The 23668-nt window shown below is 44.4% G+C and overlaps 1 protein-coding gene across 1 annotated transcript; it reads left to right on the top strand.

Moving 5' to 3' along the window:
- Nucleotides 1–1772: 1772 nt before the first annotated feature.
- LOC137097635 (coagulation factor IX-like) lies at nt 1773–23354 on the top strand. The gene is made up of 8 exons (XM_067471655.1): nt 1773–1908; nt 3946–4109; nt 8633–8657; nt 10571–10690; nt 13584–13712; nt 17799–17986; nt 21164–21278; nt 22665–23354. Exons 1-8 carry the CDS (start codon nt 1842–1844, stop codon nt 23198–23200), a joined length of 1344 nt encoding a protein of 447 aa, XP_067327756.1. The 5' UTR covers nt 1773–1841; the 3' UTR covers nt 23201–23354.
- The last annotated feature ends 314 nt before the right edge of the window (nt 23355–23668 follow it).

Below are 23668 nucleotides of genomic sequence, written 5' to 3' on the forward strand. Positions count from 1 at the left end.
CTTAAAGAGCTGAGCATGTTTAGCCTGAAGAAGTGAAGGCTGAGAGGAGATATGATAGCCATGTATAAATATGTGAGAGGAAGTCACAAGGAGGAGGGAGCAAGCTTGTTTTCTGCTTCCCTGGAGACTAGGACGCGGAACAATGGCTTCAAACTACAAGAGAGGAGATTCCATCTGAACACGTGGAAGAACTTCCTGACTGTGAGAGCTGTTCAGCAGTGGAACTCTCTGCCCCGGAGTGTGGTGGAGGCTCCTTCTTTGGAAGCTTTAAATGGCTGGATGGCCATCTGTTAGGGGGATTTGAATGCAATATTCCTGCTTCTTGGCAGGGGGTTGGACTGGATGGCCCATGAGGTCTCTTCCAACTCTATGATTCTATGAGTCTATGATTCTATGATTATATTGGCCGAACGACTCAAAATCTGGCTGAAGGAGTGGATTGGAGTGCACCAAAGTGGATTTATACCCGACAGACATCTCAAAGACAACGTCAGGACGATCATAGACTACAAAGAAAACCATCAGACAGAAGTGGCCTTCCTTGTGCTAAACGCAGAGAAGGCCTTTGATAACTTGAAGTGGGACTTCTTCCATCTTTTAATGGAGGAAATTGACATAGGCCACCACTTTAAGAAGGAAATTCATGCAATTTATGGACACAGAGGGCCAGGATCTGGATTAATGGCCACCCAATAGAGAAGGCCTTTGATAACTTGAACTGGGATTTATTCCATTTATGAACCACCACATCTGGGGTGGCCTTGCTCTTGCTTTCGCCTCCCTCGCAGGCAAGATTGGCGGAGACAAGAGACAGAGCCTTCTCAGTGGTGGCCCCTCGATTGTGGAATTCCCTTTCCAGGGATATTAGATCAACCTCCTCCCTCCTTGCCTTCTGCAAGAGAGTGAAAACGTGGCTTTGTGACGTAGCCTTTCGAGAAGACTTGGAACAACGTGCACTGACCATTGGAATGGCTCAGATTACACTCACAGATTATGTGTTTAACTCTGAATATATTGTTTGTAACTGTTTTAATTATTTTTAATGTACTTTTCAATTGCATTTTAATATTTATTTAAGTGTACATTATGTTTTAAGGCATTGAATTGTTGCCTGTGTGTAAAGCCACCTTGAGTCCCCTCCGAGGTGAGAAAGGCGGGGTAGAAATGTCGTAAATAAAATATATAAATAAATACATATATTGTTGAGGATTTCATGGCCGGAATCACTGGGTTGTTGTAGGTTTTTTCGGGCTATATGGCCATGTTCTAGAGGCATTCTTTCCTGAATGTTTTAACTAATCAAGGTGGTCACTTAAAACATTCACACCTAGCTCCAGCAGACAAGTGTTCTTTGCCCCACCCTGGTCTTTCCACAGATATATAATCCCATTTTCCTAGTTCCAACAGACTTCACTACTTGTGAGGATGCTTGCCATAGATGCAGGCAAAACGTCAGGAGAGAATGCCTCTAGAACATGGCCATATAGCCTGAAGAAACCTACAACAACCCAATAAATAAATAGTTTTACCAAAAAGCAGAGGAGGAGCCAAGATCGGCTACTACTTGCTTTCATGTCAGGCAGGTTTGCGTACCAGGAGGGCCCTTACCGTTACGGGCTCCCAAAGTACCAAAGGTACAGAAAGAAACGGAGGAGTCAGAAGAAACTAATTCCACACACAAGTCTACTATAGAATCCTGAGAGTTGTAGTTTTACAGAGTTAGTGAATATCTGACCTCTGAACTCGAGTCAAAACAAATATGTACCTGCCCTTTGGAAGGATTGAGCCATAAGTTCCAATTTCACCGTTAGTCAGAAAAAGCGGCTCACCATTTCCCGAAAATGGCAAGCGTCACCTTCTTGCTTGCGGTGTTTCTCCTGGGCTCTGTTTTCCACACCAGATGTGCAGGTTGGTACATTTTCAACTTAACAAGAGATTTGTATAAAGGGGTCGATACTTTACAAGTAATTTTAAAAGCCCAAATGCTAGTAGCTTGCAAAGAGAATGGAGCTTGGAGAAGTTACTTCTTTTGGTTTACACTTACACGGCAGAAAACCCAATGAATGGGGATTTTTTTAGGCCATAAAACTAACTTCTTCAATCTCCACAGTGCATTAATCAATCAATAATCTCAATATCTGCATTGACTGGGGGATTATGGGCTTTGTAGTCCAAAATGAGTTGCTTCCCTAAACACTGATATCAAATCTGGCCAAACTTCTATTGCCAATGAAATCCTGAATATATTTATTTATTATGTATTTATTTACAGCATTTATATACTGCCCTTCTCAACCCGAAGGGGACTCAGAGTGGCTTACAAGATATATTTTCATAGAATACTAGCTGTCCCCTGCCATGTGTTGCTGTGGCCCAGTCTGGTGATAAAGTAATGAGAAAGTGTTGGTTTCTAATATATGTAATTTCTTTATATTTGAGGGTAAACAGTATTTCTTGCTGTTTCTTTGTCAGTGTTGATGTGGAGAGTGTCTGGTTTGTCCACCCTGGAACATGCAACATATCATTGTCCTTCTTTAGGGGTCCCTTTCCAATCTATGATGCTATATCTGTGTGTGAATCATATCTATCTATCTATCTATCTATCTATCTCTATCTATGGCTGGATGGCTCTTTGTCAGGAGGACTTTGATTACGTTTTCTTGCCCTGGTGAAGGGAGTTGGGCTGGATGGCCTTGAGTATTTTCTGTTGCTCATGGGGGTTCTGTGTGGGAAGTTTGCCCCGATTCTGTCGTTCGTGGGGTTCAGAATGCTCTTTGATTGTAGGTGAACTGTGAATCCCAGTGACTACAACTCCCAAATGTCAAAGCCTATTTCCCCCAAACTCCATCTATGTTCATATTTGGGCATACTGAGTGCTTGTGCCAAGTTTGGTCAACATCCATCATTGTTTGAGTCCACAGTCATCTTTGGATGTAGGTGAACTATAACTCCAAAACCAAAGGACCCTGCCCAACAAACCCTTCCAGTATTTTCTGTTGGTGATGGGAGTCCTCTGTGCCAAGTTTGGTTCAATTCCATCATTGATGGAGTTCAGGATACTCTTTGATTGTAGGTGAACTATAAATCCCAGCAACTACAACTCCCAAATGACAAAATCATAATGTTTTGAGTGATGGTCACTCCTTGTGTTGTGAGACATTTTGTTGCCCAATTTGGTGTGATTTTGTTCATTGGGTTTTTTGTTTCTTAGGTACTCATTATGCACAGAGCATTTTTATATACCGTATATACTCGAGTATAAGCCAACTCGGATATAAGCCAAGGCACCTAATTTTACCACAAAAACTGGGAAAATGTATTGACTCAAATATAAGCCGAGACTGGGAAATGCAGCAGCTACTGGTCAATTTCAAAATAAAACTAGATACCAATAAAAGTACATTAATTGAGATACCAGTATGTTAAATGTTTTTGAATATTTACATAAAACTGTAACGTATGACTGCCCAGCTCTGATGAAACCATTATTCTCGCCTCCTTCAGTGTAAATGTGCTTACGTATCCTTCCAGTAATAATAAATAATAAAATAATAAATTTAATAACAATAATAAATAGAGTAAAATAATAAATGTAAGAAAAATAATAGAGTAAAATAATGTCAATGTAATAATATCAATAATGATATTGTAAAATGATAAATGTAAAAAATAATAATAGAGTAATAACATAAATATAAGACTAATAACAGAGTAAAATAATAAATAACCTTGGCTCAAGTATAAGCTGAGGGGAGCTTTTTCAGCCTAAAAACGGGGCTGAAAAACTAGGCTTCTACTCGAGTATATGCAGTATATAGAAGATATGTGTGTGTGTGCGCGCGTGTGTGTATACACACACACACACACACACACTTTGTTTCCTGGCTTTGATTTCTGCATAGAGCAATGATACCATTTGTCTCTTCTTTCTTTTCATGTTGGAAGTTTTTATCAACCAGGAGGCAGCGAGCAATGTTTTGTACCGGTATAAAAGGCACAATTCTGGATTTCTGGAGGAGATCCGTCAAGGAAACCTTGAACGCGAATGTATCGAAGAAATATGCGATTATGAAGAAGCGAGGGAAGTCTTTGAGGACGACAAGAAAACGGTGAGATGTCTCAAAACCTGACCTTTGGGTGCTTTCTTGAGAACGTATCTACAATATAGACTTAATGCAGTTTGATGCCACTCTAACTGCCTTGGGTCAATGCTATGGAATCCTGGGAGATGTAGTTTGGTGAGGCATCAGCATCTTTGACAGAGAAGGCAAAAGACATTTTAAAACTACTGCTTCCATATGCCCTAGCATTGAGCCAAGGCGATTAAAGCTCCGTCAAAGTGCATCAATGCTACAGCATAGGGTCTATGATGGCTCTATCTATCTATCTATCTATCTACCTATCTACCTACCTATCTATCTATCTATCTATCTCTCTATCTACCTACCTACCTATCTATTTTTCTATCATCTCTCTCTCTCTCTATCTATCTATCTATCTATCTACCTATCTACCTATCTATCTATCTATCTATCTATCTATCATCTATCTCTCTATCTCTCTATCTCTCTCTCTATCTATCTATCTATCTATCTATCTTCCTATCATCTATCTATCTATCTATCTATCTATCTCTCTCTCTCTCTCTCTCTCTCTCTCTGTCTGTCTATCTATCTATCTATCTATCTATCTATCTATCTATCTCCCAAACTGGGACTGGGTAGTTGGTGAGGAATGATTACTTTTGCAGAGAAGGTTCAAGACCTTGCAAAGCTACAACTCCCAGGGTCCCATAGCATTGAGCCATGGCAGTTCAAGTGGTGTCAAACTGCATTCATTTCCCAATGTAGATGCACCCTTCTTTGTGAATCTGCAAATCCGCTCCAGGTTTTAATCTGAACTTAAAACAAACTATCCAAGGTACTGAGCTATCCAAATAATTCCAGTGCCTTGGATAGGTTCCATTCTGTCTTCCATGCTTTTTAACATCTACATGAAACCGCTGGGAGAGGTCATCCGGAGTTTTGGAGTTGGGTGCCATCTCTACGCAGATGATGCCCAACTCTACTACGCTTTTCCACCTAATTCCAAGGAAGCCCCTCGGGTATGGGACGGGTGCCTGGCCGCTGTGCTGTCTGGATGAGGATGAATAAGCTGAGGATCAATCCTGACAAGACAGAGGTCCTTCTGATAGATCGTAAACCTGATCGGGGTATAGGGTGGCAACCTGTGCTTGATGGGGTTGCGCAACCCCTGAAGTCACAGGTCCACAGCTTGGGTTTCCTCCTAGACTCATCACTTATGCTTGAAGCTCAGGCGTTGGCGGTTCGCACAATCAAGACTCATGTGCCAGCTGCGACCGAACCTCGTGAAGTCGGATCTGGCCAGGGTGGTCCATGCCTTAGTCACCTCCAGATTGGATTACTGTAATGTACTCTACGTGGGGCTGCCCTTGAAGACAGCTCGGAAATTCCAATTGGTACAACAGGCAGCAGCCAGGTTACTAACTAGGGCGACTTACAGGGAGTGGTCAACCCCCCTGTTTAAGGAGCTCCATTGGCTACCGTTCATTTTCCTGTCCCAATTCAAGATGCAGGTTCTTACCTACAAAGCCCTGAACGGTTTGGGACCCGCCTACCTGCATGACTGCATTTCTGTTTACGAACCCACACGATCTCTTTGATCATCTGGAGAGGCCCTGCTCTCGCTCCCCCCCCCTCGCAGGCGCGATTGTTGGGGACGAGGGAGAGGGCCTTCTCAGTGGTGACCCCCCATCAGTTGGAACTTACTTCCCAAGAATATCAGGCAAGCCCCCACATTGGCTGTTCCAGTGTGCCTTCCCTGAATAGGAAATGATTCCCAGAAAAATGTCCTCAGAAGCACCTTAATTATTAAGGAGCTCCATTGGCTGCCGTTCATTTTCCGGTCCAAATTCAAGGTGCAGGTTCTTACCTACAAAGCCCTGAACGGTTTGGGACCCGCCTACCTGCGTGACCGCATTCCTGTGTACGAACCCACATGATCATCTGGAGAATCATAGGATCATAGAATCATAGAATCAAAGAGTTGGAAGAGACCTCATGGGCCATCCAGTCCAACCCCCTGCCAAGAAGCAGGAATATTGCATTCAAATCACCCCTGACAGATGGCCATCCAGCCTCTGCTTAAAAGCTTCCAAGGAAGGAGCCTCCACCACACTCTGGGGCAGAGAGTTCCACTGCTGAACGGCTCTCACAGTCAGGAAGTTCTTCCTAATGTTCAGATGGAATCTCCTCTCTTGTAGTTTGAAGCCATTGTTCCATGTCCTAGTCTCCAAGGAAGCAGAAAACAAGCTTGCTTCCTCCTCCCTGTGGCTTCCTCTCACATATTTATACATGGCTATCATATCTCCTCTCAACCTTCTCTTCTTCAGGCTAAACATGCCCAGTTCCCTAAGCCGCTCCTCGTAGGGCTTGTTCTCCAGACCCTTGATCATTTTAGTCGCCCTCCTCTGGACACATTCCAGCTTGTCAATATCTCTCTTGAATTGTGGTGCCCAGAATTGGACACAATATTCCAGGTGTGGTCTAACCAATGCAGAATAGAGGGGTAGCATTACTTCCTTAGATCTAGACACTATGCTCCTATTGATGCAGGCCAAAATCCCATTGGCTTTTTTTGCCGCCACATCACATTGTTGGCTCATGTTTAACTTGTTGTCCATGAGGACTCCAAGATCTTTTTCACACGTCCTGCTCTCGAGCCAGGCATTGTCCCCCATTCTGTATCTTTGCATTTCGTTTTTCCTGCCAAAGTGGAGTATCTTGCATTTGTCACTGTTGAACATCATTATGTTAGTTTTGGCCAATCATCTCTCTAATCTGTCAAGATCGTTTTGAATCCTGCTCCTGTCCTCTGGAGTATTGGCTATCCCTCCCAATTTGGTGTCGTCTGCAAACTCACGCTCCCACCTCCCTCGCAGGCTCAATTAGTGGGGACGAGGGAGAGGGCCTTCACGGTAGTGGCCCCTCGTCTTTGGAACTTACTTCCCAAGGGTATCAGGCAAGCCCTCATATTGGCAGTCTTTAGGAGGGGCCTGAAAACGTGGCTGTTCCAGTGTGCCTTCCCGGAATAGGGAAAAAATTCCCAGCAAAATGTCCTCAGAAGCACCTTAACGATTCGTTGAATTGTGCTCCCTCATTTCTTTCAAAACCCTCCTACCAGATACATCCTACCTTTGTTCATGCCCAGCATTTATTTTTTAAGCTTAAACTATTACATTCGGCCCGGCCATAGGGTTTTAAATCTTTAAATAACAACAACAACAACAACAACAAGAACAACAACACTTTATTTGTACCCTGCTATCATCTCCCCAAGGGACTCAGTGCGGCTTACATGAGGCCAAGCCAAAACACAACAATACAAGCAATAATAACAACAATACAAGCAATTAAAAACATAAACAATAGAATACACAACATTATCAATAAGACAACACACAAATGTAGAAGGCCAAATGTAGAGTTAAAATTGGAAATAATGTTGGGACATGGACGAAAGGTGATACTGGTGTTTGTGGAAGGGCATACGAGCAGATCTAAAGAAATGTAAAGTGCTTTGGAGGGCAAAGTTCTATGGGATCATTATTCCAGGAAGGCACACTGGAACAGCCACATCTTCAAGCTCCTCCTAAAGACTGCCAGAGTTGGAGCCTGTCTGATGTCTTTAGGGAGTGAGTTCCGGAGTCGAGGGGCCACCACCGAAAAGGCCCTCTCTCTCGTCCCTACCAATCGCGCCTGCAATGCTGGTGGGATTGAGAGCAGGGCCTCTCCGGATGATCGAAGGGATTATGTGGGTTCGTATACAGAGATGTGGTCACGCAGGAAGGCGGGTCCCAAACCGTTCAGGGCTTTGTAGGTAAGAACCTGCACTTTGAATTGGGTCCGGTAGATGAATGGCAGCCAATGGAGCTCCTTGAACAGGAGGGATGACCTCTCCCTGTAAGGAGCACCAGTTAACAACCTGGCTGCCGCCCGTTGGATCATCTGAAATTTCCTGGCCGTTTTCAAGGGCAGCCCCACGTAGAGTACATTGCAGTAATCCAGTCTAGAGGTGACTAAGGCATGGACTACTTTGGCCAAATCCGCCTTCCTGAGGTACGGTTGCAGTTGGCGTCTTAATTGTGCAAAGGCCCTCCCGGCCACCACTGACGCCTGAGCCTCAAACATAAGTGAAGAATCCAGGAGGACCCCCAAACTGCGGACCTGTGACTTCAGGGGGAGTGTAACCCCATCCAGCAGAGGTTGCCACCCTATACCCCGGTCTGGTTTACAATCGACCAGGAGGACCTCTGTCTTTGTGTTTTATTGTTTATATGTGACTTATATTAATTGCATTGTTTGTTGTTTATTGCTTTTTTTGTTTATTGATGTGTTGTCGGGCTTGGCCCCATGTAAGCCGCTCTGAGTCCCTTGGGGAGATGGTGGCGGGGTATAAATAAAGATTATTATTATTATTATTATTATTATTATTAAGTTTGGACTAAAACCCAGATTGGTTTACTATCCCAGTGAACTGGGAGCTCCTCCAGTGAACATATCCATCACTTCTGTCCTTTTATTTAACTTTAATTTTACCCTTTTCCTTTTAGGTCGAATTTTGGAAGGTATACAGAGGTACGTATGTTGTTTTCTTTTGAGAATGGATATCAAGCATAAATCATTAGTGGTGCAAGGTTCAAACAGGAACTCTCAGAAGGTCGGTTGCAACAACTTTGATGTCCAATGTACTTTGGTCTCTGAGCTGAATAAAGTTTGGATGCCACAGACGGAAACGCCAAGCACGTACGCAGTGCTGCAAATGCAAAAACTGTTTGCTTGTATGTTTGATCTCCTACACCCCTCCCCTTGACCCCCAGCTCTGAGTTTACTTGAGTCCAGAATGACTAATAATAGTAATAGCACCAACAACAACATTCATATATTGTCGAAGGCATTCATGGCCGGAATCACTGGGTTGTTGTAGGTTTTTTCGGGCTATATGGCCATGTTCTAAAGGTATTCTCTCCTGACATTTCGCCTGCATCTATGGCAAGCATCCTCAGAGGTAGTGAGGTCTGTTGGAACTATATATCTGTGGAATATATCTGTGGAATGATCAGGGTGGGGCATCTATGGCAAGCATCCTCAGAGGTAGTGAGGTCTGTTGGAACTATATGTGGAATATATCTGTGGAATGATCAGGGTGGGGCAAAGAACTCTTGTCTGTTGGAGCTAGGTGTGAATGTTTCAACTGACCGCTTTGATTAGCATTTGATGGCCTGGCAGTGCTTAGGGCAATCTTTTGTTGAGGGTGATTAGGCACTACAGACTACTTCAAACAGAGAAGTCAGCCATAGCACAGCATCGGATGGACCAACCTGGACACAGAATATTATTTGAGAACACAGAAATGCTGGACCACTCTCACAACCACCATGTCAGACTACATCATTTGGGGAAAGTGTTCTAGCCTGGTCCAAATGAGTGTTGATGATGCAATCCAGGTTTGAGTTAAGTCAATGAGTTGGGAACCAATCAGAGATTGCTATGTGTAAATGTACAGAATTGTATATAAGGAAGTCATGTACAGTGTATACTCTCTCTCCTTATGCTGTGATGCTGTTTGCCGAAGGCTCTGTGTAATTGATTAAAAGAACCTGTCTACTAAGACAAGATATAACCGTATGCTGTGGTAGGTTTGGAGTGTCGTCTAGATTGGGAGGAAAACAATGGTAAAACCGACAATAGCCGGGCATGTGCTCAAGTGTCTGTAAAGAGTTCCAGAGTGACTGCAGTCTGTGGAAGCAGTTGACTCAAAATACTGTGTAGGAAGAAGCTACTGGAAAGCGCTGAAGTTGTGCAACTGATCTGCTGCTGAATTGTGAGATAAATTCTCACAATTCAGGGTGGGGCAAAGAACTCTTGTCTGTTGGAGCTAGGTGTGAATGTTTCAACTGACCGCTTTGATTAGCATTTGATGGCCTGGCAGTGCCTAGGGCAATCTTTTGTTCAGAGGTGATTAGGCACTGCAGACTACTTCAACCAGAGAAGTCAGCCATAGCAAAGCATCTGATGAACCAACCTGGACACAGCATATTATTTGAGAACACAGAAATGCTGGACCACTCTCACCACCACCTTGTCAGACTACACAGACAAGCCACTGAAATCCACAAGCAAGTGGACAATTTCAACAGAAAGGAAACCATGAAAATGAACAAAATCTGGATACCAGTATTAAAAAATTAAAAAATCACAACAGCAAAACAACAGAGGGGAAACAATTAAGGACATCTAATCACCTCTCAACAAAAGATTGCCCCAGGCATAGTTGAGTGGTTAGATGCCATAGGATTCTTTCCTACCTCTAAATCTCCGGGATTCCCTGCAGGTCTCTCATCCATCCAAGTATTAACCGCATCTGCCTCTGCTTTGCTTTTGACCAAACCAGTTCCATTCAGGATGACGTCCTGCTCTTTGAAAGCAAGTGCCCAATGGGCTTTTCATTCCTGGTTCCAACTCTGCTCCAATCTTTCTTCCTTTCCAAGGCCACTATGCCAACCCATGTACATGGCATCTCTGCCTGAACGGAGGGCGGTGTCATGTTGAAAACAGTGACTACGTTTGTGCCTGCCGGGCTGGTTATGAAGGACAGAACTGTGAGATAGGTATGTTGGTAGTGCAGTAGGTTACTCCTTGTTGCTATTGTGTGCCTTGGAGTTGTTTCCAACTGATGGCAACCCCAAGGTGAACCTATCAAGGGTTTTTCTTGGCCTGATTAGTTCAGAGACTTTGCCTTCCTCTGTGACTTGCCCAAGGCTACCCAATGGATTTCCAAGCCCAGGTCTCCAATTTCACAGTCCAAAATTGAAACCACTACAGCAACCTGAGTCTTGGCTATTTATTTGATCAAACCAGCCTATATCCAGCCAGAGCTCTTTTATTTTGAACTACAAATCCCAGACATTTCCAACCATAATGAGCTAGACACTTCTGGGATTTGTTGTTCAAAGCAGAATCTCTCAATACTAAATACTTAAAAGCCAAGTTGTTGATTGCCTCTCTAGGCTCTCAAGGGGTGCATTGACACTGTAGAGCAGACATGGACAAACTTCGGCCCTCCATGTGTTTTGAGCTTGATAGAAATAATAATAAAACTTTATTTATACCCTGTGTGGCCAGGGAGAGAGACTATTTCCTCTTTTTTTAAAAAACCACTTTGCTGCCTTATTTTGGTTCATTTTCTTCTTTTATATTGGCTGGGACTTTCTGTATGCTGTTAAACCTTTGTACTTTATATCACAGGCAATGAAACACTCTTGTGTATAACAAGGTAACACAGTTTATTTATAACTTTTGGCTCCAACGCTTGTGGTTACATTTGTGTTTTGTTGCAATCTTGAGGCTTACAGTCAGTTTCATTTACTTGGTTAACTTTTCTGAATAAACTATCAATGTTTCACATTCACTTGTTACTTGCTTTACACACTCTTGGCCGAATTATATTCTGAACTAAGGCAACACTAGCCTTGTTTATGTTCCTTAAAACTCGGGCTTTATTTAACTAACTGCTTCTCTATATCAGAAGTCTTTAACACATCTTCATAACTGCTTATTTCTATCAGGCACTCAAAAAACAAACTCTCCTCTTCACACACAGATTCCTTACTGTCATTTTCAAACTCCCTCACTCTAACTGCCTCTTTCAGAACCTTGGCTCCGCCCCTTTGGAATGTTCAGCTCTGCTCCCCCCAACTGTCATTTTGGCCTAGCAGCCTTTTCAAATCCTGAGCCTACACTAATCTGCATATGACCAATTGGCTTCACATATGCAAAAGAATCCTATCTCTGCTGTTGCTACCCTGTCTGTGCCTATTCTTCCCTATCTGCCATATGTAAACACAGAGCTATACACCAAAACTTTAACATAGAGTAGCAATTTCACTACACCCTGCCACCATCTCCCCAAAGGGACTCGGGGTGGCTTACATGAGGCCAAAGGGTGCATTGACACTGTAGAGTAGACATGGACAAACTTCGGCCCTCCATGTGTTTTGAGCTTAATAGTAATAATAATAAAACTTTATTTATACCCTGCCACCATCTCCCCAAAGGGACTCGGGACGGCTTACATGAGGCCAAGCCCGTCAAATACAATTACAACAATATATCAACAAGCAAGCAAGCAAGTAAAACAATATAAATAATACAGTTGAACATATAAGCAATAACACACTAAAGATTTGAAAAGATTATGGCCGGGCCAGATGTAGATTAAAATTTTAATTTTAATTTTAAAAAATGTCTAGGTATGGGGGTTTTAAAGAGTGATATGGGGGGATCAATCCAACGGATAAAGTGCTTCAGAGGACATATGGATGGAAATTGGTCAGATCAGGCATTATTTCCTTCATTCAGGGAAGGCACACTGGAACAGCCACATTTCAAGCTCCTCCTAAAGACTGCCAAAGTGGGAGCTTGTCTGATATCTTTAGAGAGAGAGCTCCAGAGTCGGGGGGCCACCATAGAGAAGGCCCTCTCCCTCGTCCCCCACCAATCGCGCCTGCAAAGGGGGTGGAAGCGAGAGCAGGGCCTCTCCAGATGAACAAAGAGATTGCATGGGTTTGTAAACAGAAATGCGGTCACGCAGGTAGGTGGGTCCTAAACCATTCAGGGCTTTGTAGGTAAGAACCTGCACCTTGAATTGGGACCGGAAGATGAACAGCAGCCAATGGAGCTCCTTAAACGGGGGGGGGGGGGGGGGTTGACCACTCCCAGTAAGTCACTCCAGTTAGTAGCCTCGCTGCCGCCCGTTGAACCAATTGAAATTTCCGAGCTGTCTTCAAGGGCAGCCCCACATAGAGTGCATTGCAGTAATCCAATCTAGAGGTGACTAAGGCATGGACCGCCATGGCCAGATCCAACTTCACGAGGTACGGTCGCAGCTGGCGCATGAGTTTTAATTGTGCAAAGGCCCTCCCAGCGCCTGAGCCAATGCCTGAGCTTCAAGTGTTAGCGATGAGTCTAGGAGGACACCCAAGCTGCAGACCTGTGACTTCAGGGGGAGTGCAACCCCATCCAGCACAGGTTGCCACCCTATACCCTGATCCGGCTTATGATTGACCTGGAGGACCTTCAACTCCCACAATTCCTAACAGCCTACTGGTTGTTAGGAATTTTGGGAGTTGAAATTAAAATCTCCTGGAGGGCCAAAGTTTGTCCATGCTTGCTGTAGAGTGAATGCATTTTGCCATTGCTTGAACTCAACGGCTCAATGATATGGGATCCAGTGAGATGTAGTTTTACAAGTAATCTTCTCTGCTAAAGAGTGTGGGGGCCTCACCAACCACAAATCCCAGGGTGAGATTCCAAGAAAGGACTCTAAAACCCATCTGTCTGGCAGCAGAAGGCAAGCAGTCTGCAAATTAGGTTCGAAGCAGCCATGTTGGCTATGAGATTCTGGGATTTGCGGTCTAAGAAAGATCAGAAGCATTTTAGAGTTTGGATTTTGGAACAAGGGATGCTGAACTTGTACTAAAATGTCACTTCAACTCCCACCAGATACTTCCTGCTCAACAAACAATGGGGGTTGCAAACAGATCTGCAAGAATGGACCAACGGGGAAAGCAACCTGCTCCTGTGCTCCTGGCTATAGATTGGAGGAAGATCAGAAGTCTTGTGAACCAACAGGTAAAAGAAGATCTTTATAGATATGCCGTTGCGCCTGGGAGCTATAACTCTTAGTGAAAGAGACATAGACATGACATCTTTCCCCCAGGGGATTGCTTCTTGCCTTCCTTTATAGAACTGGAACTCCCAAGGACCAAAACACTGCAGATAACTCAAAATAGGTTTTATTCTTCACAAAGAGTTATCCCTTTGAGGCAATAAGCTGGAAGTTTCAAAGGGGTAAAGGAAAATATACAAGTCTCTGGTTGTCTTGGATCCAAGGAGATTTCGCAGCTGAGAAGCTTTTCCTGTTCCCTCTTTTCTCAACGGCTGTGAATATCGGAATAATCACAACCCCAATTTCAATGGCCTATATTTGAAGACACGAAGCCTTCCTCTGATGCCACAGGACCGGTTTGAAGGCGCTTGGGTCTCCTCAACGTTGTCCAGGGCGATCTGAGCGTGAAGTATGAGTCCCAAGGGTAAAAACCTTAGAATTGGTGATGAGAGGTAGCTTAATTAAGGGCTTTAGAGCCAAGTCTCTTTCTCACGTCTATCTGATAGAAAGTTTGATGGTAGAATGGAAAAGGAAAAGCTCTGCCCTCCTCCAGGAAGAGGTGGAGCCAAGCAATTGAGCTGAGGAAGCAATATCATCATCATCATCATCATCATCATCATCATCATATTTAATTACTTATTAATCGCCCTCCATCCGAGAATGCTCCAGGCGATTTACAGCTAAATTGTAAAAGATAAAATACATACATACAGAAATTAAAAATCAACAGAGATCGAATGCTCTAGTAAAAAGCCAGGTCTTAAGTGCTAGAGTAAAAGGCCCTAAGTCATGCATGCCTCTCATAGAGGGTGGCAAGGAATTCCATAAGGCAGGGGTAGAAATAGAAAAAGCCCTGCGTCTGGTACTTTCCAAGTATACTTCTCTAGGACCCAGTATATAGAGTAAGTCGCGTTGGGCTGGTCATTGCAACCTCCAATGATGGGAGAAGGAGAGGCGGTCCCTAAGGTACAATGGACCCTGGCCGTAAAGAACTTTAAAGGTCATAACTAGCATCTTATACAGGCCACGGTACTCAGTTGGAAGCCAATGTAAATGTTGCAGCACTGGTGTTATATGGCATTTCATGGGCTTTCTTGTGAGTAAGCTGGCTGCCGCATTCTGAACAATACGTAACTTTCGGGTCGTAGATATAGGAAGGCCAACATACGGGGCGTTGCAATAGTCCACCCTAGACGTGACTGTGGCATGGATGACAGTTGCCAGAGCCTCGTCAGATAGGTAGGGTGGCAGTTGCCTCACTTGTTGTAGATGGAAAAAGGCCTGTTTGCTGGCAGCAGCGACCTGAGCTTCCATTGTCAGCTGTGAATCCAGGACGACACCTAAGCTCTTAACAGTGGTCGATGGAGATAGGGCGGCACCTTCGAAGGTGGGTCGCGGATGAGTCAGACCTACTGGGTGGCCATGCCAGAGAATCTCAGTCTTCGCCGGGTTCACCTTCAGTCTGCTAGCACGTAGCCAGTTCGACAGAGGTTCCAGACATAGGGTGAAATTGTTTGGAATTGACGTTGCTCCAGGCGCAGAAGGAGTTGGATATCGTCCGCATATTGGTAGCAGTCCAGGCCGAAACTCCGAGCCAAACTAGCAAGGGGTCTAACGTAGATGTTGAAGAGAAGAGGAGAGAGAATTGCACCCTGGGGGACCCCACATATAACTGGTGCGAACAACATTGATTGACAGCTATAAATAACCAATAATAAATAACCAATCAATCCAACTATACATTTACAAACTAGGCAAGTTTGGGCACGTTATACAGTTTAAACCTTTGCACTTTAAAGTTCTACACACAGGTGGCGCCACTTGCGCCGTCACAGTAGAAGTCAGAGGCGTGATTCTCCCATAGCTATCTCCTTCAGAGTAAGAAATTTACTCAGATTCGATCCTCTGTGGACCTGTAATAGACGTATTGCCACATCAGGCTGGACTAAGGATGGAAAGCAGAGAGACAGAGCACGTCAAACACTGGAAAAATAGTGGCAGAAATAGTTAGGAATGATAAATGTCTGGCCGAGCTGAACCTTTTTATTAAAACTGTCTATTTCTTGACACCTTAATTGTGAGGCTTATTGATTTTAATTGCTCGCTTATTGGCCGAAGGTCCCTCATGGTTGTATCATTTGAAGTCAAAAAGATGGGGATAAACAAAAAGTCTTCCTGAAGCCTTCCATCATTTTGACAGGAAGACAGCCCAAGAGGCAGAAGAATAATTGATCTTCCTTGTTCTTCTTCATTTGTTATGCCCCTCCTGCCCAACCCAAATCATGTACAGAGGGTTTGTCCTATCATCTTGAGCTGCTGATGGACCACTTTAGACTTAGCAGATAGGGATGTGCATTTGGAGTAAACCTTGACTCGTTTCATGTCCTAGCTTTTGGTGGGGGCTCTGATTCATTATTTTTTGGGGAGCCTCTGGAAATCGAGAGGGCGCATTTTCTCTCCCGGGCCAGCACACCACATAAATAGAATAGAATCATAGTGTTAGAGACCCTAGATTGGGTCTTTTTAGGTCCACGTTGCGGGAACACGGAAGGATGGAGACAGTCCCAATGAAAGATAAAAAAACCAAGGTTTTTATTTTCTTCATGAAGAAGACGAACAGCCTGATAGCATTACGCAGATGCTATTCTTCAAGTGGCTGCCGTGTTCCTTCCTTGAAATCTGCAAACTTTTATAGCCCATTACAAACAGAAAGCTCAGGGAAAACACCTTTTATGAATAATAATTCTGACCTTTTTGATGGAAAGTACCTTCCTTGTACACGTGGCCTCTACGCTTCAAAAACAACATTTGAAGTCAACCACAAACATCCTGTGTAAGAAGTACCTTCTAAATGTCACATCTTGTTTCTTAAAAAAACACTTTCTTCCATATTGCTCTTTTTATGTCAGAGAAAGGGTATCTCTCTCTTTTGCTGATTTTGTTAAGCTTTTCACCCAAAACCCCTTGCTCAGAGACCCGTGAGGCCTCCTTCAATAGAATCATAGGTTCTGGCCCAGATTACCTATCCAAACGTATTTCCTGCTATGAACTATCACGAAGCTTAAGATCATCAGTAGAGGTTCTGCTCTCAATCCCACCACTATCGCAAACGCGGTTGGTGGGAACAAGAGACAGGGCCTTCTCGGCAGTGGCCCCCCGTCTGTGGAACTCTCTCCCTAAGGATATCAGGTTGGCCACCTCCCTCCTGTCCTTCAGAAGACAACTGAAGATCTGGCTCTGGGCCCAGGCGTTTGATTAGAGGCCAGCAGCAATAAGAAAAGGAAATTTGGATTTTTGCGACACGGATTCCCCCAGCTCGGCTTGGTTTTACTGGCACGTTAATCTACTAATTTATTGTTAAATTTTACTGATGATGTTGTACAATGTTTTAAAATGATTTTATTGTGAACTGTAATTTTTATGGTATTTATGCTGCTAGCTTCCTCTGATGCTCATGTGAGGCCACGCTGAATCCCCGTTGTGGGGAGAAGGGCGGGATATAAATATATGAAATATATTAAATAAATAAATAAATAAATAGAGTTGGAAGAGACCACATGGGCTATCCATACCAACCCCATTCTGCCAAGAAGCAGGAAAATTGCATTCAAAGCACACTCAACAAATGGCCAGACAGCCTCTGTTTAAAAGCTTCCAAAGAAGGAGCCTCCACCACACTCCAGGGCAGAGAGTTCCACTGCTGAACGGGTCTCACAGTCAGGAAGTTCTTCCTAATGTTCAGATGGAATCTCCTTTCTTGTAGTTTGAAGCCATTGTTCTGCATCTCCAGGGCAGCAGGAAGCAAGTTTGCTCCCTCCTCCCTATGACTTCCTCTCACATATTTATACATGGCTATCATGTCTCCCCTCAGCCTTCTCTTCTTCAGGCTAAACATGCCCAGCTCTTTAAGCCGCTCCTCATAGAGCTTGTGCTCCAGACCCTTGATCATTTTAATCCAGTTTGTCAATATCTCTCTTCAATTGTGGTGCCCAGACGCATACACTCTCTTATCAACGCTAAGCATATGCATATTTATCATTTATCCACAGTGCCTTTCCCATGTGGAAAGATCACCGCTCCAGAGGTAACAGGGCATACGTCCTCCCAGGCATCTTCAAATGCAACTGCTGCCCACAAGGAAGTGGTGGACAACATGACTCAGATGGTTCTCCCACCATCCAGACCCAAGAGGGAAGTTGCCAACATGAACAGCCTGAAAGGCGAAGTTCCGTGGCAGGTAGCTACAATTACGTTACAATACAACCCACTATATCTATCTGCATTAATTCTGCAGTGTAGATACACCCTAAAATTGCAGCTGAACCATTTTGGCTCCCAGAATTCTTCAGAGTTTCACTGCAAGGCCCTTCTCTCTTTTGAAATTGCTAACCTTTGCTTAAGGGTCATTACTCTGTAATACTATAACTATAGCAATGTGATGTTTGAGGTGCTGGACGAGTGCCTGGTTGCTGTGGCTGTCTGGATGAGGAGGAACAAGATGAGGATCAATCCCAACAAGACAGAGGTCCTCCTGGTCGATCGTAAACCAGATCGGGGTATAGGGTGGCAACCTGTGCTGGATGGGGTTGCACTCCCCCTGAAGTCATAGGTCCGCAGTTTGGGGTCCTCCTTGTATTGATGTATTTTGGGCTCGGCCTCATGTAAGCCGCACTGAGTCCCTTGGGGAGATGGTAGCGGGGTACAAATAAAGTTATTATTATTATTATTATTATTATTATTATTATTATTATTATTATTTTCAAGAATTCCTTTGTTTGGTAGCCCACTAGTCAAACCAGCACTGATTTAAATACAGTTTAGACTTTGCTGCCCTCTGGAGGTAGCTCATATCAAAAGCAACATTAGCATTTAAAAAAGGTAAAGGTTTCCCCCTGCCATTAAGTCCAGCCGTGTCCAACTCTGGCGTGTGGTGCTCATCTCCATTTCTAAGCCAAAGAGCCGGCATTGTCCGTAGACATCTCCAAGGTCACGTGGCCAGCATGACTGCATGGAACACCATTACCTTCCCACTGGAGCAATACCTATTGATCTATCCACATTTGAATGTTTTCAAACTGCTAGGTTTGCAGAAGCTGGGGCTCACAGCGGAAGCTCACACCGCTCCCCGGAATCGAACCTGTGACCTTTCAGTCAACAAGCTCAGCAGCTCTGCGCTTTAACCCACTGTTGGGGGCTCCAACATTGGCATTAAGATCCTACATTATGTGGGGATAAAAAGAAAATGTGCCAATTTTCTGGTCCTCTGTGAGAAAGGAAGCCCAGTTGGTTATTATTGCTGTTACTGTTATTCTTATTGTCACTGTTATTGTTACTGTTATTCTTATTGCTGTTGTTATTGTTATTTTTATGGATTTATTTATTTATTTATTTGCAAAAAGAAATCCATTTGTACAAAAAAGTGGAGCTTTGCACAAAAACAGCATCCCATCTGCACAAAACCCTATCTTGCAGCGGAACGGTTGACTCAGTCGTTGAACAGTAGACTAACTTGCCGATAGATCCAATTGACTCCATGACTTTAAACAAGATTTAGATCCTAGTTTTATAACTTGATAACCATTTGAGCTTTGGACTATGACTGGAGATGAGGAGCCTCCAGTGGTGCAATAGGTTAAACCCTTGTGCCGGCAGGACTGAAGACCAACAGGTCGGAGGTTCGAATCTGGGGAGAGCATGGATGAGCTCCCTCTGTCAGCTCCAGCTCCCCATGTGGTGACATGAGAAGCCTCCCACAAGGATGGTAAAACATCAAAATATCCAAGTGTCCAATGACCTTGCAGACGGTCAATTCTCTCACACCCGAAGTTGAAGCCGATAGGAACTTTAGGAGGGTCTTCCCCAGGAGGAAGGACCCTAAGACCCCACCAAGGAGGGTCCGCTACTTTGGTGAGCCAGAGAAGCCTGATTTCAGCAATTTTATTTGGATTAAAAATTCAGAATAAAGCTCACCAAAGCTGAAGAAAAGGCACCGAGGTGTTTTTATTAGCGATTCAGCTGAAAAGGATGCGATGTAGCAATCATTCGCCTACAAAGAATACCAGTACAGAGATCAGAAGCATTTTTATAGGAATTTCCAGGTTTGAAAGTTCAAAATTCCCGCCCTTTATCCTCCTCCCGGCTCCCAGATGATTGGTTGACGTGATTCCAGCTTCGAGGAGGCGCGGCTGCCTGCCCTGCGTCAGGGTCAATCACGGAGCTCCTCTGCTGCTCGGGAGCCAATGGGAAGACTCCCTCCATCTCAGCGCCCTGGCGAATCAGAAAACAGGAAGTGGGACGGAGCGGGAACAATGGGCTGGTGAAGGGATCAATGGGTTTGATGCCCGAAATCCAGTCTATGACGGATGGCCAATCTATTGTCCTTGAGTGGATTTGTGATGAGCCTTGGTCACCTTATCCGGGTCTTCCTGTCACAATCAGATAAGGCACAAAGGAGAGGCTTGGGAGGAATGTCTACTTTGAATGAAGTAAACAAAATTGGGAAGGCGACTTCCTGAGGGTCGTCTCGCTCCTATCGTGAAATGACCCCAAAAGTTGGCAAAATAAAATTCCAGTCGGATGGCTCCACTTTGAAACCAAATAGGAATTCCAAGTCTTATTGTTCATGTCAGAGTTCCAATGATATGGGTTTCCTTTGTGGTCGTTGATTGCTCTTCCAACAGCTGGCCGCCTCCTTGATGGGCCCCCCTCACGAGGAAGGGGCGAGGGGTTGGGTGCCAAAAAGGAAAATACATGGGGAAATATAGGAATCCAGAAGAAATTCATACCAAAATATCCCTTCCCACCCCCTGCCCGCTAGGAAAATTGATTAAAATAATAAATTTAATAAAATATGTGTCCATAGTTCATACTGGGGAAGTTCAGATGTGAAAATGAGTTCCTTTGAGCCAAAAGGAAATTGAGGAAAGTCCAAAAAGTCATGGAAAGGTGCTTCATTATCTTCACTGAGCCAAAGAATGGATTTCTGCAATGCCAGGATCGAGTTGGTCTTTTGGTCCTTGGGAAACTATAACTCCCTCCAAGGACTGGGGCCCCAAGGTCAGGCTCTTCCCTGAAAGCCTCATGGGGTCCTTGTTGTTGCTAGTGTCTTGGCAAATTGACCAAAACTTAACCCCTTTGTGCAATCTGGTACCCTTGCCCTTTGCAGAACTATAAGTTACCATCCCTTATTTGGGGGGGGGGGACATGCTCGACTTTATTGTGACTTGCGGTTTCTCAAGTCATTCCTGACACAGAAAAAAATACCCTGGAGATTGGAATTCGAATCCCCGTTTTGCTTTGGAAACCCATTGGATGACCTTGGACTAACTCTCAGCTGAAGAAAATAGAGTCACTTTGGGGTCACTTTAAGTAGGAAACCCTTTGAAGACAAAAACAAGATTTTCTCTGCTTATAGGTGTCCATGTACAGCTTTGAGCGGAAAGGGTTCTGCGGAGGGACTATCATCGCCGAAAAGTGGGTCGTCACCGCAGCGCATTGTTTGGCACAGCAGCCACATACCATCGTGGCAGGTAAGCAACAGAGAAGCTGAAATGTGGAAACTGGTTTTCCTGCCAACTTAATTTTTTACTTATAGCAGGAATGGCAAAAAAAAAGTAGCTCTGGGGTTCCTTTAGCCCACTAAAGACACGTTGACATATTAGCATGAATCTGAATAAGGATATGCAATTTCTTGGAATATTTCCGATAAGGTTGTGCTTTTGGGTTAAACCTTGACCTGTTTTGTGTCCCAACTTTCAGTGGAGGCTCCTGATCTGTTTTGGGAGCCTCATTTTAGGCATTAAAGCCATTTTACTCTATAGGAGAGGTGCTCAGCTGCAGGCAGGCCTGCACGCCACACATACACACACGCTCTCTCTTTCCAAGGTAAGGAGGCAACAGGCAAGTTCTCATTCATACTCTAGAGGAGGCACTCTGGCATGCACGCTTTCTGGGCCTTCACAGCACACATGAACTCTATTTCCAAGGCAAGGAGTCAACAAGCAAGTTCTCATTCTTCCTCTAGAGGAGATGCTCGACTGCAGGCAGGTGCACATGCTTTCTGGGTCTTCACGCCACACACACACACACTATTTCCAAGGCAAGGAGGCAACATGCAAGTTCTCATTCATACTCTAGAGGAGACACTCTGGCATGCACAGTTTCTGGGCCTTCACAGTACACATGAACTCTATTTCCAAGGCAAGGAGTCAACAAGCAAGTTCTCATTCTTCCTCTAGAGGAGATGCTCGGCTACAGGCAAGTGCACATGTTTTCTGGGTCTTCACACCACACACACACACACACAATATTTCCAAGGCAAGGAGGCAACAGGCAAGTTCTCATTCTTACTCTAGAAGAGGTGCTCAGCTGCAGGCAGGTGGGTACACTTTCTGGGCCTTCACACCTCACACACACACTATTTCCTAGGCAAGGAGGCAACAGGCAAGTTCTCATTCTTACTCTAGAGGAGGCACTCTGGCATGCATACTTTCTGGGCCTTCACAGCACACATGAACTCTATTTCTAAGGCAAGGAGTCAACAAGCAAGTTCTCATTCTTCCTCTAGAGGAGGCACTCGGCTGCAGGCAGGTAGGCACACTTTCTGGGCCTTCACACCACACACGCACACTATTTCCTAGGCAAGAGGGCAACAGACAAGTTCTCATTCTTACTCTAGAGGAGGCACTCTGGCATGCACACTTTCTGGGCCTTCATGCCACACATGCACTCTATTTCCAAGGCAAGGAGGCAACAGAGAAGTTCTCATTCTTACTCTAGAGGAGGCATTCATAGGGGAGAATACGTTCAGAGAGGTAAACAGGGCCGGAGTCGTTTAGGGCTTAATTAAAAGAATGGATGAAATGAAGGAAAATGGATCTGCACACAACTCTAATTTCCAATGCCTCTTTTTCCAGGTGAATATAACGTAGACGTTTTCGAACACACGGAACAACTACGCCGCATCGTTACGATGATCCCGCATCCTGCATACAATGCCAGCAACAAATACCAGCATGATATTGCCCTCCTGGAGCTGGATTCGCCACTGAAATGGAGCTCTTATATCACCCCAATTTGCCTGGCAGACAAACGATTCACTGACCGCCTCCTGGAACATGGACCCGGCACTGTGAGCGGCTGGTGGAAGCTGGCAGACCAGCGAAGGTTACCAAGCATCCTCCAAATTCTGCAAGTTGACCAAGCTCTGTGTCCAAACAGCACTCAGCATAGTATCGTGCCAAACACTTTCTGTGGCAAAAGTCCTGACAATACTAGGAAGATCCACCAAGGAGATAGTGGTGGACCTTACACCACAGACATTAAAGGCACCCAGTTTCTAACAGCCATAACTGCCTGTGGGGAGCCGTGCGCCGGAGAAGACAAATCCAGCGTCTACACCAGAGTAGGGGAATACCTTCAGTGGATCAGAAATGAGACAGGGCTTCCCTAGTTGGGAAGTCAAAACCAAAAACACAGTCTTCCACCTTTCAAAAGCATGCTTGAAAGACGGAAGACTGGAGGGAGGGAGAGGGGGAATACAACCCTCCTATTTTCTTACCAGAAATGGTTTCACGGAATCGATATAAATAAAAAAGTAATATTCATTTGTGGGATTAACATAACTCAAAAACTACTGGAGGAATTGACACCAAATTTGGACACAATATACCTCTCAGGCTAATGAATGACCATCACTCATAAAAACACTGAAAAACACAGCGGAAGGAACTTAAAAAGTCAAAAAAGCAAAAAGATGCTACAGCGCATGTGTACAAATAACTCCCAGGCCAACCCCCCCCCCCCCAAAAAAAAACCCAAACACAATAGCATATCCACACTTTCTTCTGGACTACAGCTCCCAGTATCCCCTAGAAGGAGAGAAGGAAAGAAAAAAGGGGGGAAGGGAGGAGGAAAAGAA

The sequence above is a fragment of the Anolis sagrei genome, chromosome 10 (genome assembly GCF_037176765.1).
Source record: "Anolis sagrei isolate rAnoSag1 chromosome 10, rAnoSag1.mat, whole genome shotgun sequence".
Lineage (NCBI taxonomy): Eukaryota > Metazoa > Chordata > Lepidosauria > Squamata > Dactyloidae > Anolis > Anolis sagrei.

Coding starts and splice junctions, on each gene's coding strand:
- LOC137097635 (XM_067471655.1), top strand. CDS start 1,842: ATGGCAAGCGTCACCTTCTTGCTTGCGGTGTTTCTCCTGGGCTCTGTT. Junction 10,691..13,583: donor AGGACAGAACTGTGAGATAG/GTATGTTGGTAG, acceptor AACTCCCACCAG/ATACTTCCTGCTCAACAAAC. Junction 13,713..17,798: donor GAAGTCTTGTGAACCAACAG/GTAAAAGAAGAT, acceptor ATTTATCCACAG/TGCCTTTCCCATGTGGAAAG.